General features: G+C 42.4%; 1 protein-coding gene across 3 annotated transcripts; it reads left to right on the top strand.

Moving 5' to 3' along the window:
* Nucleotides 1–4,757: 4,757 nt before the first annotated feature.
* tab3 (TGF-beta activated kinase 1 (MAP3K7) binding protein 3) lies at nucleotides 4,758–14,101 on the top strand. Of its 3 annotated transcripts, none has more exons than XM_061778874.1 (7): nucleotides 4,758–4,968; nucleotides 5,533–5,725; nucleotides 7,653–8,898; nucleotides 9,845–9,978; nucleotides 10,125–10,218; nucleotides 10,967–11,050; nucleotides 13,200–14,101. In XM_061778874.1, exons 2-7 carry the CDS (start codon nucleotides 5,624–5,626, stop codon nucleotides 13,343–13,345), a joined length of 1,806 nt encoding a protein of 601 aa, XP_061634858.1. In that variant the 5' UTR covers nucleotides 4,758–4,968; nucleotides 5,533–5,623; the 3' UTR covers nucleotides 13,346–14,101. The 3 variants fall into 3 exon arrangements, with proteins under 3 accessions (XP_061634858.1, XP_061634856.1, XP_061634857.1); XM_061778872.1 differs by having other exon boundaries at nucleotides 4,759–4,968; nucleotides 9,845–10,005; XM_061778873.1 differs by lacking the exon at nucleotides 4,758–4,968 and adding an exon at nucleotides 5,037–5,185 and having other exon boundaries at nucleotides 9,845–10,005.
* The last annotated feature ends 251 nt before the right edge of the window (nucleotides 14,102–14,352 follow it).

Raw genomic sequence — 14,352 nt, 5'->3', positions numbered from 1 at the left:
TTATTATAGGGGTTGTAGTTTGCAGTGCACACAGTGGTGTGAATTATTTCTAATACACTGACCATTGCATATAGGTAAATAACCTATGTGATGCACATAATGATCCCTAACTATAGCCACATCAATGAACAGATACAATGGATACATTTCTGACAGTGTCAAACAAATTGAGCATCATTATCGTTAGACTTCATTATAGGATTTCATGAGATTGCACATAATGTGCAAGTACTGTATACCTAATGAAGTATCCATTAAATGATACTGTTCCATTTTGAAACAGTTTTTAGACATCAGTTGTAATGAAACTTAATCAATTGAGTAGATGTACCTAAAACCCACACATACTGTTTTTGAGGTTTTCCCCAGTGTGTTTGAAAGTTTACACTTGGCTCCGTCTTCCACTGTGCCGGGGGGCATAAGGGACAAAAAGGCTGCGGCTTTATATAGCATCACAGCTGTGGAAGCAAATCAACACTGTACGACAGCTAAACTGAATCAGACGGGGCTCTACCTCTCAGCTGCTGGAGGACAACACCAACAGGCGGCAGCCTCACATTGTCTTCTTCTTATGGTGGTACAGCCACCCCGCGTGCCCCCCCACACACACACACACTGACTCAGTGAGTATACAGGAGGCTCTTAGAGAGCGACTTTGCACATAATCACGCAGTAATAATAAGGATATCCATCAATTCAATGCTAATTATACAACATTCAACATGTTACATGCCCATGAATATGTAATATTCAAAAATACATTTGTTTTATCTGGATAGATGATGCAATAGTGTATATTCATTTATTTGTGATCTATCTACTGTATGTGTGATGATGACCATGGAACCAGAACTGCAATATTCAACATTCTTAAGGGTTTGGTTGGTCCATATACAGTGGTGTCTTGACTTAGGAGTTTAATTGGTTGTAACTCAAAACACTCATCATCACTCACAGTTGAAAGTTGGAAAGGCTATTAATCTGTTCCAGCCTGGCAAAAATAAATAAACAGAAAAGTTTGTAATGTAAACCCTCGCCCGAAGAGAACTGGGATAGGCTCCAGCCCGCCCGCGACCCTAGTGAGGATAAGCGGTACAGAGGATGAATGAATGAATATAACACTATATAATATCGTACGTCAAAGCATAGGGTAATGACAATTAAATAAAGTGTAAAGAAATGAAACAGCTTTTGACACGTTTTGCTTCTATTCAGTGGACATTTTTCAACTCCTGGTATGTGCAGCAGGGCCACCTGTGGCCAGTTTAATACAGACATACAGATATACTGTACATGGAGCGCCTCCGTAAGCTGCAGTAATATTAGTTGTTCTTCGCAGAGGATAAATTATATGTGCTGTGAGTATTGTTATATTATCTGTTTCTTTGTGTTGCTCCACCTTTTGTGTTTAAATATCCGTTGTTTAAAGGGCTATAACACCACGACACCCCTGCTATTTAATAGCCGTCTATGACGTTTTCCATTATGTGTAAGCAGAACGCTACCGCACTTTAAGGCACGGTATGTGGTTGTTTTAAATATACGTGTAATTCTTTTCGTTTTATCTTTAGTTTGACCGTAAAATGAAGATATCTTCTCATTGTTCTTGTCAAAAAACATGACTTTTCCAACTCTAGGACTAACGAAGAATGATCCCATCATACATGATGAAGATCCTGGATACTTGGATATAGTTTACGACGATAACGTCCCTAATATCCTCTAATAGACAAATGTTGTCATTTATTTCAACGACACTGTATGTCTTTGGAGACATTCCATCATCATTAATAACCATCCAGAGTCTGGGCAACAACACTGATGTAGTGGACATGCTCCCCGCAACCTGAGGTGTCACACCCACGACTTGATAAACTGCTTTCTTCCAAGCGGCCCTGCTGTGAGACTACCACAAGAAGACGCCTACTGGACCCTAAAGTAATTAGCAGGTGCGCTCGAAATCTTGGTTTACAGTCATCAAAGAGTCCTTTTCTTCGTTTGAACTGACAGCAGCCAAAAGGGACAGAGTGACAAATGTGCACGCAAGCCGCCACCCACTGGCGTTTGAGAGTACTGCAACCCGTGAACTTCCATTCAGTTGTTTGTTAACCAAATACTTGTTTTGATATTTCACGAACTCTGCAGAAATATTCCAAATGTGTGCCTTGAGGTCTGTGTCAGTATGTCAACTATACCGGTGCAGCTGCAAGACTTTGGGAACTATTTGTCCTGATTTGAAACCCCCAAGCAGCATGAAATGTGGCTTGAACCATAAGCAGTTTATTTGCCAAGGCTAAAGTGTAAGCAGTCATTTTATATGCTTGACCTATGAGTAAAGCATACAAAGTTGGGAGTATTTTATATTAAAATATGATTTTAAATCAATTTTCTGGGTCAAAATTGTAGATTAGATTCAAGATGATGGGTGTGGTCTTGTCTGGTCCTCAGTCCTCTGTGAACACGCCCCCTGGGTATTTAATACCTGACTCCCACCGCCAAATTACGCTCTTGGTTCTACATGCTTGTCTTGCTTCCGGCTCTTGCTATCAGCTCCCCAGCTACGTGTGTAGCTATGGCCGCCCCTTCCCTTTCTTTGTTCGGGCACACGGCTCAGTAACCGCGGGCCTTGGGGATGGAGATCCAGCTCCCTAGCCCATGTGGATCACCGTTGCTAAGCCTCCAGAACAGTTGCTGCTGAGCTACCAGATAGGCTCCCAGCCAAATGTGAGTTCGAGCAAATCCCGGAAAAAGGCGGGGAGAGAGATGGTCATATTCTCCCAACGAGGCGTGACGAACAACAATTTTTCTTCTTCTGACTCTTTTGTTTTTGTTTCATTCTTCTGGATCCTTTTTCTCATTTGACCAAACCTGTCTCCATGCTTCCCGAGACAACTGAGACAGACCACCCCACCGACCAGCTGATATACGTTTGTGAGTAGACTCTGCAATTGTCGCCAGGATGTGCAATATTAGTGCCTTATTAATTTGGGGGAAATTACTAGTGTCACACAAAAGCCCAACTTTGCTCTCTCCCTCTGACTCAACGCATTAAACACTCACATTCACATTTTTAGCCCAGCAGCACATGAATTTCCCTTTTTCCACTCCTATTTTTCTCTTCTTTCACTAGTATTAGTCTTATTTTTCTTCCTGTAGTTAGCCTCTTTGTGTTTCCTTATAGATCCCTCGTAGATTTCTTTAAATAATTAATTTATACATACAAAAAGTGACGTGGTTTCCCTTTACGAGGAAATTAGTTTGATTTTAATGTTAAAGCATAAATCTGACTAACCCGGAAGTGAACGCAGGCGTTTATCTTCCTTCGTATCTTTTTCAAAATTAATTGCATATTTATTTCAAGCAAAACATTGAGGATGCTAATTAATCGGTTTTGCCTTTGCTTTGTGACCTTTATACAATACCTCTTATTATTCAGTTACTCAAACAATCGATCAGTCAATCAATAAAACTTTATTTGTAAGCGTTTTTCATACAAAGGAATGCAACACAAAGCGCTTTACCTTAAGTAAAATATAAAAGTCAAACAAACCCGCCTGCCGCTTGGCCACAAGGACACAGGCACACCCACACATACAGGTTAAAAACGATACCGTAATGACCTAATAACCTGAGGCTGAGTACAGAGCATCCCGGTGAGGAAACACCATCTCACGGAGCCTTCCGCATCATGACCAGACCATAGGTTGCGGCCATAGGCCACCAAGCCATCCTGTTTCTTCCCAAATTCTTTAGAGCCAGAGATTGGTAATGTTTGTTTGGCTCAATGTAAAGACTGTAACAAGAAGATTCATGCCTTGTTTCAGAAAGATGCTGTCTGCATTCCACATGTTGTGGAATGATTGGAATAGCTTTGCAAATGATATTAATTGGTTTACACCAAATAAGTACTTGATTAAAAACAAAGTGAGAGAAGAGACTTAACATAAATACTATCCTGCCAACCATAACATAACTACATTTTAAAGGGACATCGATGTAAATTGCTCTTTTTGTGGAAGCCACCCAGAAACAGTTCAACACCTCTTCTGGATCTGTTCACAGTTTTTGGAAACATCCATCCATTTTCCAAGCCGCTTATCCTCACAAGGGTCGCGGGACTGCTGGAGCCTATCCCAGCTATCGTTGGGCAGGAGGCGGGGTACACCCTGAATTGGTTGCCAGCCAATCGCAGGGAACAAACAACCAATTGCACTTACATTCACACCTACGGGCAATTTAGAGTCTTCAATTAACCTACCATGCATGTTTTTGGGATGTGGGAGGAAACCGGAGTGCCCGGAGAAAACCCACGCAGGCACGGGGAGAACATGCAAACTCCACACAGGCGGGGCTAGGGTTTGAACCCCCGGTCCTCAGAAGTGTGAGGCAGACATTCTAACCAGTCACCCACCGTGCCGCTCTTTTTGGAAACATTTCAATAAATTTGACATAATGCTTCTTTACAAAGACTTCTTTAAAATGTAAACTTATTATTATTATTATTTTAGAAAGCATGTTAAATAACATGAATTTTTCATAACTAATGTGTTAATAACAAGGGCAAAATTTTATATACACAAATGTAAATACAGTTTGACAGTTAGAAACCTACTTGTATACAATTTACATACAATGATACAGTAACAATACCAAAAAGGTTCCCAATACTAAATATATGTAAAAGTTGCTACCTTGTACTAGCATGTAAGTGCAAGCACATCACGCATGCACACTTTTGACAGCAAGCATTTTGAACAACTTCCTAGTCCGGGAAAGCCAATTATCGCGAGAGGACAGCATCCCGTATGCAATGCTTTCCAGTGGCAGGGGCCTAGTGGAATGTGAAACTACAAGTTGTATTGCCTCCACTTATTTTTGACAACACCCTCTGCACTGTTTTCGAGACAGCACAACTCCCACTCAGAACTCTCCCATGTTTCGACGCATGAAGGAAGCTCTTTAAGAATGGTACGTTTCACGATGTAGTCACTAGCTAGTATTAGCATGTAGCTTAGCCAGTCTATCAACAAGCCGAGCGTTTGACAGCTGAGCAACACACCGAGCTAACATTAGCATTCGAGTCAAGTAGAAGCAGTAGGCTAATCCCATTCGAGCTGCTAGACCACTGAGGAAAAACTTCACAATTCACGTCTGTGGTTTGCGGTTGTTCGCTTGCAGTTTCACGGTACTTTTATTTGCGGGGATATTAAACGAAGGCGAGCTGGTGCTGATCCGGTTGGTTCGCTAGCCGTGGCATGTCGTTGTTGCTTGGTGCGACAAGGTAGTCAAACCATCAACAAGCTAATTTTAGGTACACTTTAATGCAGTTGTGGGATCATGAGACGAGATAAACTACTCCTTTTTGAGTCTCAAATAATTTAAAACCTGCTTTTCGGCCTTCTAAGTTGGTCTATGATCTTCGCAGTCTCAGCTGACTCACTGTGTGGTACAACACTTGAGAGGCAACTCGTTTTAAGATGATTTCTGCACGCATTCCCAGTGACAGTGTTTGTCTCTTGTTCGCCATCTCAGCCTCCTTAGGGGATGAGAGGACATCGGCCATTTGAGTGTCTGCGGCTGTGGGATCGTTGACTCGGTGGATTGGCGGGTGTGTTGGGTCAGGATGGCGCAGGGGGGATCTCAGCTGGATTATCACATCCTGCAGGACCTCAAGCAGCGCTTCCCCGAGATCCCAGAAGGAGTGGTGTCGCAATACCTTCTGCAGGTACATGCATAAACCTTAAACGTGTAAAGAAACCATGTATCCATGTAGCTCATTCTACTTTGAGAAGCATGGCCTCATTGAACACGTTATTTGGTACACCTGCAGTATTTCAGGCTGGATTTCCACTGCAGGTCCAAATGCCCAATTCCAATCATCATGCCTATTTCCATTTTTTAGAGTTTCTAATTCCATGTACATTTCAAGTGACACATACCAGATATAGCTGTGTTTATATTGGCAAAACACACAAAACTGCCCACGTGCACTGATGCCCAACTTGCATGTAAATAACTTCACACGAGTCAATACTGGACAGTGACAACATGAAAGTACATTTACACTCAGTTCCAGGGGGCTTCGTCAGCCCAAGCCTGCCATGAGAAATGAGACAAAACCCATACTGAACGTGGCAGAAGGTGACAAACTCCTCCACACGAGTCAATACTGGGCAGTGACAACATGGAAGTACATTTACACTCTGTTCCCGGTGGCTTCGGCAGCCCAAGCTTGCCGTGCGAAATGGGACAAAACGCGTACTGAATGTGGCAGAAACGTGACAAAACCTGAAAGGACCACAAGATGCCTGTGAAATACATATTCTTTCCATCCCACTCTACCCTGCCTCCAAGTTTTATTATGCCCTTGTATCCACTTTATTGCGTAGACCACATTTTGCTATGGCCGACAAGGTTTCTAATCTGGCCAGGCATTCACGACCTGTTATATTTGCTCATCCTGTACCCTCAGAGTTGTCTAATCCATTCCGTTTTTGTCTATGTGGCTGCTTGGAATATAATATATATGTGGCATAATCAATAATTAACATTAACACACTACCATTATAGTGTGTATTTTCTAGACTTTACACCGATCTGATCGGCCTGATCGGTATCGGCCGACAATCAGCATTTTATGCTATCGGCCGATTGGCTTTCATGCCATAATTCGCCGATCCGATCAATGACGTCATTGGTCGGCTCCGCAAAAGACATTTACTCCGCATCGCCGTCGTGTATAAATCCAAAAGCTAGTTTATTTTTAGCCTTGTTCCATGTCTTGTACTGTAACTATCTGACGGCCAATTAAGTTTTTTTCAATCATGTCGGTGAAAAAAACACGTCGTCAGTGTGGGAGTATTTGGCGGTGTCTCAGAAAAACAACAGACAAGTTATTTGCAGTTTGTGCACAACTGATGTCGTCAGGAACGTCATCTAAATGGTTCAACACAACAAATTTGATCGGGTCCAGTGTCAATGCATTTTAAGTCACTAATCATCGCCTCCACAGTAGCGAATAAACTACACTTACACGTATCATTTACGTTATCACGAGGGGAGGGCGGGGAGTGGTTAGGAAAAGACGGGAAAGCATGATGCTAATTGCTAAGGTATCGTGTCATAAAATAGCAAAACGCCAAAATAAGTGATTGGTTCTTCCAGTCCACTTGTCACATAGGTCTGGTTGGCACCGCTTCAAAGGAGAGCGTAACCAAGTTTGAACAACAAAAAAGCAAGCCAAATAATATGCATGTGGAAATAAAACTGTAAAATAATTCACAGCCTCACAAGACGCACTCTGAACCGGAAATTAATTAAAACGTCACTGGAGACGTTATCTGAGAATGGGGTCAGGTTAAAAGTAATTTATTATTTATATTAAATATTTGTAATATAAGGTAAGATATACTTTATTAGTCCTTCAATGAGGAAACTTCCATCATTTCAGTAGCAATTGTGGAGATATAAATACATAACAATAAAGGGAATGCAGGAGCTATTTTGTCTCATTGTCTGTTGGTCTCAGCTAGTTGAGACATTGGTAGAGGCAGTATCATACTGGGAGGGAAAATGTTCGGCAGTGCCACGCTGTAGTAAATATCACCAGACTGACTTAAACTAAATGGTTTCGTTTGTGCTGTCTGTTCTAGAACAACAATAACCTGGATCTCTGCTGCCACCTTCTGGCCCAGGAGAGTAATCGATACCTCTATGGAGAGTTCCATCACAGTCCAGAAGAACTGCGCCTGGGTCGAAATCACATGCTGCACATAAGCCTGGGCTACCCGGGCTCGGAAGCATGCAAGCCAAATGGAGGAGCCGCCGGAGTGGGGCGATCCATCGTTCACAGCACTAGTGACAGTCACATCGATCCCCAGAGACACAGCTACCCTGAGCCACTGTCGGCCCCCGCCACCATGGCCCCTTCCCCGGGTTACAATCCTTTTTTCATCAATGACCAGAGCCGTTCAGCCAGCACTCCCACTCCTCCGCCCACAATTCAGGGTATGTCCCCCACGTTCTCCCCTGTCACACGCTATACCATGAACCCTATCACTGTCACGCTTTCGCAAAGTATACCCAATGCTCCAAAAGCTCTGCAGATACCCCCCGGGCACTATGCTAACAGCAGCAACACCACTCTTTATATTCGACCCTCACCTTCCCAGAGCCCACAGCCGTCACCGTGGTCCTCCTCAGGCACCTCTGTTTATCACCATCAGCAGTCTCCATATAGCACCCCCACTTACGGCTCGCCTTACAGCTCCCCTCAGCATCAGCCCCAACCCCAGCAGGCATCCCAGCACCAGCAATATGTTTTCCTCCCCATTACCTCTCCAACCCTTCCCAGCATGCCCTACCATCACCAGCAACAACCCCAGCAGCAGCCCCCTGTTTACAGGCCCTATCACCCAAAAAGCTCCCATAAGAACCAGATAGAGATTACTCTGGAGGGCCCACGGCCTCGCAGCAACTCTCCCGTTCACACCCCCCATGGCCAGGCAGCACTTTATATGGCCACCAGTCCGTCGCCCGGCTCCCCTTCGAGGGGCGTCTCAATGACCGGACCTACAGGACCATCATCCTTCCACCCCGGAATTTACCTGCCTCAGCAGGTCCCCGTAAGACCTCGGCCCACCTCCTCACCTCAGCCGGGCCAGTCGGCCTACACCTTCAAAATCAAAGTGTCCCCTGGAGGGCAGGCCCAGAGAACACTCAGCTCGCCTCCCGTGGCAGAGGCGGAATCACTGCTCAACATCGTCGACCAGGGGGCCAGCAGCGCTGCCCCTCCACCCATCCTCCCAATCTCGGCTCTACCAGGGAAAGTAGCCAGTCAGTTGCAAAAGATACCACGACGATCCAGCTCAGGCTCTGATGACTATGCCTACACTCAAGGTATGGGACTGGTTGTTTCATTTGTGAAACCGCTGATGTGCGCTGTTATTGGATTTGACTGGAGTTAATGGAGAATTAACTTTAACAGTGAGTGCAAACAGGGTGTCTGTAAATCCTTAAAAAGGCTTAAATTTGATGTTCCAAAATGAAGGCCTAAACATAATCCTTGATTCTAATGTGCTTTTTTTAAACACTGCAGACAAAATAAACAACACTGGTTTCTTTAAAAATAATTGTGGAGTTTGACAAATTTGTATTTTGTGTTTTAGCATAACAAAATCACAACCATCTATTTTTGTTTAATTGGTAATGACAGGGTAATTTGTAATGTAAACATTTGCATTTCTACTTCTCCTAGGCAAATCAAATTAAATAGGCTACATGTTGAAAACTAAAATATTAATAATTAAAATTCCAACAACACGTTCAAAAGGATTTTACAAAGCTTCACAAATGTTCAATATGTGTACCGCCTGTGACACGACTCAAGTTTTGCTTTTTGACTACCCCTTTGAATTTTTTGTGCCATGGCCAAATCTGCTTTCCAGTTTTTTTTAATGACCTCAAATGCACGCAGCATATACTCTTGTTTGACCGTGTTCGAGCATAAATCTTATTCCTCACCCTGGAAAGAAAAAGAAAAGTAAAACATTAAAATAACACCAAACTTAAACTTGAGTTTTATATTAAATGTAATTAGTTTTTACACATCTCAAACCTTTGAGCGAGAATTGGCTGTTATCAGACTATGAAATTATTTAGTTTTTTTTTAACACTTTGTGTTTAAGTGCTTCATTTTATTGAGTAGATCTGAATAAAATTAAGTAGTTTATGTAAATGCTGCCACCTGCAAGCTGCTAGTAACCTATATAAAATTATTGTCCAAAAATAAATATTGGAAAAAAATATATAAATATGTATTTCCCATCTAATTATTTCGCTCTAGCTCTCCTGCTCCACCAGCGGGCCAGGATGGAGCGTCTTCTGAAGGAGTTGCTGCTCGAGAGGCAGAAACTGGAGCAGCTCAAGTCCGATGTCAACAACATGGAATACGACGCCCTACAGAGACGCTTCCGAAGAGTCAGTTCTTCCAACCTTATTCCGAGAGTGCGTGATTGAGAACCTTATTCCAGCTGTGTTTAAAGGAGCTTCCCGAGTGTCGAGAATGAATGTTTGAATATAATTTATATCTGTTTGTGGTCGTGTCTTTGCAATATCCACTGCAGCCTGAGGAGATGACTCGATTGCGAAGTCTTAACAGACAGCTTCAGATTGATATTGACTGCAGCCTGAAGGAGACAGATTTGCTGCAGTCAAGAGGTATACAGACACACATGCACAACCGCTCAAACCAAATATGCAACAACACCCATAACACTGAACAACAACTCTGATTTGTTTGAAAGTAATGGCATTTTAAACAGCCAAGCCCAGAAGCAGACACTTGTGTCAGAAGTGATGGATGAAGCTTCATCCTCATGCAATTGCAGCGTTCGAAAGTCTTCCGATGATCCGTAACAGGAATTAGTCTGGTCCACGGGTGATTGCTTACTGGGTCAATGACGAGTGTGTAGCTGCTGTGTGTCACCACTCCCTCCGTCGTCTCCTAAGAGTGGGGCATAGAAAGATCAACTGCAGCAATTTTTGTGTAAGGAGCAGCCCATTTGAATACGATTAACGACATTCCATAATGTATTTCTTCAAATTAATTCTTCCCCGAAGGGAGCACTTTTCATTTCCAACAGAATTTTATTTATTTATTTTTTTTTTTTTTAGTGTTCTGCTGTCCAGATAAAACTGCTTTCACCGGGCTTATGGAGACATTACCAACTTAATCTTCAACCTACTGTCTGAGAGAAAATTTGATCCATCTCACCTTGCAATTCTAAAATCAATTCAAACCTCAGAGAAGGTCACAATATATGATGATAAACATTATTGCATTCATGTAGGTTGCCCCGCAGAGGTCTTAAAATCTATTTAAGTATTTATTTAAAATACCTTAGACTCACGTCAACATGTCATGTGACCTGCCTACAAATGTCCCTGAAATCTCTTTCGTCCACAGGGAAGTTCGACCCACAAGCAATGAACAACTTCTATGACAACATTCAGCCTGGCCCGGTGGTGCCACCCAAGCCAGGAAAGAAAGGTGAGCGAGTTGCTAAGCTGTACATTAAACGTAGACTTTTTTTTATCGTGAGTTAGTGCAGGTATTTGTAATAGTTTGATGACAAATTATTGCAACATTGGACGCGATACTTTGTGTCCAGTTTCACACAAATATTTACTGTAAAACCGACTTTACTACTGCGTTAGTATAGGTTAGTGATGGACTACGGCGAGTTCCGATTGACGTACAAATTTTGGTTACCTCACTGCCGGAATGCTATCGTAAACCGACAACCCCCTATACAGTGGTACCTTGCCTTACAAGTTTAATTTGTTCCGTGACCAAGCTCATACCAGCCGCACAAAAAGCACCTTAATTCTTTACGTTTTGAATAAAAAGAAAAGGCACTGTATTTTATAAAAAATAAATATCCATCCATCTATTTTCTACACCACTTATCCTCATTAGGTTTTTGGGTGAGCTAGAGCCTATCCCAGCTGAATTTGGGAGACTGGTGGGCAGCCAATCACAGGGCACATATAGACAAACAACCATTCACTCACATTCACCCCTAAGGACCATTTAAAGTCTTCAATTAACCAAACAACCATGTTTTTGGATTGTGGGAGGAAACCGGAGTACCCGGAGAAACCCCGCACAAGCATGGTGAGAACACGCAAACTCTTTGCAGGAACGTCAGAGCCCGAATCCAAACCCCAAACTCAGAACTGTGATGAGTATGTGCTAACCTTTAGGGCACCGTTCGCACGTAATACATTTTAATAAAAGAGTATGTAATGAAATAAACTGGTTTCATAAAGTGTAACTACTCTTCCTACTGTAGTATTCAGGTGTTGGATATGTGCCTTTAAAGGGCGTGGTTTAGTGAGTGACATAGGGAGCTGGAATCGGACTCGCTCCTTGAATGCAACAAATAAAACAAATAAAAAATATATCCATTATATTGCCAAAAGTATTTGATCACCTGCCTTGACTCCCATATGATTTTAAGTGACATCACATTCTAAAGCCATCTTGCAAATCCCTTTGCAGCCGCAACAGCTTCAACTCTTGTGGGAATGCTTTCAACAGGGTTTAGGAGTTAGTTAATGGGAATGTTTGCCTATTCTTCCAAGCGCATATTTGTGAAGTCACACACTGATGTTGGACCAGAAGGCCTGGCTCACTGTCCACTCGAAATCAACCCAATGGTGTTCTATCGGGTTGAGGGCGGGACTCTGTGCGGGCCAGTCAAGTTTATCCATAGAATAGACCCTGCTTTGTGCACGGGTGCGCAGACATATTTGAACAGGAAGGGGTAATCCCCAAACTGTTTGACTGTCCAAAATCTCTTGGTATGCTGAAACATTCCTTCCTCCTTTCCATTCCTTTCACTGGAGCTCAGGGGCTAATATTTTGGACATTTGTAATGTGTGTGTGTGTGTGTGTGCGCGCCCGCGCATCTGTAAAAGTGTATTTCAATTGCAACATAACCACCTTAAATGTAAGCGCATTCTATATTTGAATAGTTGAAATAAAAATTAATTAGGAAACCATGAAAAATAACCTCAACAAATAATAAATACAAATTACACAGTTAAAGTGCAAAATAAAATATTCACTTTCTCCAGGTGAGGCAATACACTTTTGAACTCCTTGATGAAACTGGGCTTTAGTTTTATTGATAATCGCTTAGCTTCAGTTTTTGCTCACTAAACAAAATAAAATGTCGACCAAGCGATGGTTTGTAACTCTGAGAACACACTCAGAATTCAAGGTACCCCTGTATCTATGTTCATTTATATCTATGCCAGCAACATGTACTGACAGGCAGAACAATTAAATACTCTACCACTACATGGCAGAAGGTGCAGTGAACCTGTGTATCGACCCATCTATAACAACAACAAAAAAGAATCCGAGCAGGTTAAGATCTTCGTGTGTCTTTTTTCATTTCCTTTGTGGTTGACTGAAAAGGTCCAAATTTCACACTGCGTAAGTACATTTGTGCTTACAACTCATATCACGTTTTGGTTCGCATCACAAAGCAAAAAAATTACCTAGCAAAGGCTTGTAACTTAAAAAACAATAGAAGTTGGGGCACTCTTAAGTCAATTTACCACTATTTCTTTTTCATATATAACTGGAAATATTCTTAATAGTGTGTTTCTCCCTGTATGTTTATCAGAAGGGGACCATTGCCCCAAGCCAGTGCTGGGGCCACAGAGGGACGAAGACTTTGAAGGCGCTCAGTGGAGCTGCGACAGTTGCACCTTCCTCAACCACCCTGCTCTCAACCGCTGTGAACAATGCGAGATGCCGCGCTACACCTGAGCTTAACGCCGCACTGTCATGCGCCAGTACCTCCCCACCCCATCAGATTCCCTGCTGGTCCTTGGCTAGCGTAAGGCCCAACCCTCTAGAATCTGCAGTTTTTTTTTTATTGTTTTTATTTTTATTTTTTTGCCCCTGCCCAGAGGACCTCGCCTCAATCATATTATATTTAAGACCCTTTTACCTGCTGAGGAAGAGCCACCATGCCTCCCCGCCCACTCATCCTGCTCTTATATCTGCTACTCCTGTGCACTTTGATTTTAAAAACTCTTTTTCAGGGGGGTTGGTGAATCCAATAGCTAATGAAATAAAAGGACATACAAGCTAAGACTGTGACAGTGGCTGTCATGGGGCATCCAAAAGGTCAAAGCAAATTAGGACTGAGAAGAAATTGTGCTATACCTGCAAACATTCCACGCAGAAAGAGTAACTGCCCTGTTTACGTGACCATATCCATTCCTGAACTCTAAATGCTCTTAAATCCAGGAATTGTGTCTATTTCTCTCTTTCTGATAATGGAATAATGAAAGCAACGTTATAAAAGGTCTGACTAATGCAAATGTAGACTTTACACTGTATTTGGCTCTGTGTAAGAGCTGAAAAAAGAACACTAAAAACACATGGATATGAGTATATTCCTTGTACTTTTATGCATATTGTCACCCTGTGTTACGTGATAAAAAGATAATTTCTTGTGCGGATGCCTCAACTTGCTGTACTTAATAAAGGAGCGGATGCTACGTGACTTGACCATGATCAGCTGCCATGTCTGCATACAGTTGTTTGAGTGAGTGGGTGCTCCTTCCACACAAAGACATACTTCACCACCTGGTGCATGTTTATTATCTGTCAGTAGGTCAGTGATAGCCAGAGGTGGGTAGGACGCGCTACATTTACTCAGTTCCATTTACTCAAGTAACTTGTCATAGTAGTTTTAATGCATCATACTTTTGACTTGGAGTATTTATGTTAAGAATAAATTGTACTTTTACTCCACTACAATCATC

This window comes from Phyllopteryx taeniolatus, chromosome 7, assembly GCF_024500385.1.
Source record: "Phyllopteryx taeniolatus isolate TA_2022b chromosome 7, UOR_Ptae_1.2, whole genome shotgun sequence".
Lineage (NCBI taxonomy): Eukaryota > Metazoa > Chordata > Actinopteri > Syngnathiformes > Syngnathidae > Phyllopteryx > Phyllopteryx taeniolatus.
Note: the sequence above shows the minus strand (reverse complement) of the source record. Positions and strands in the feature narration are given on the sequence as shown.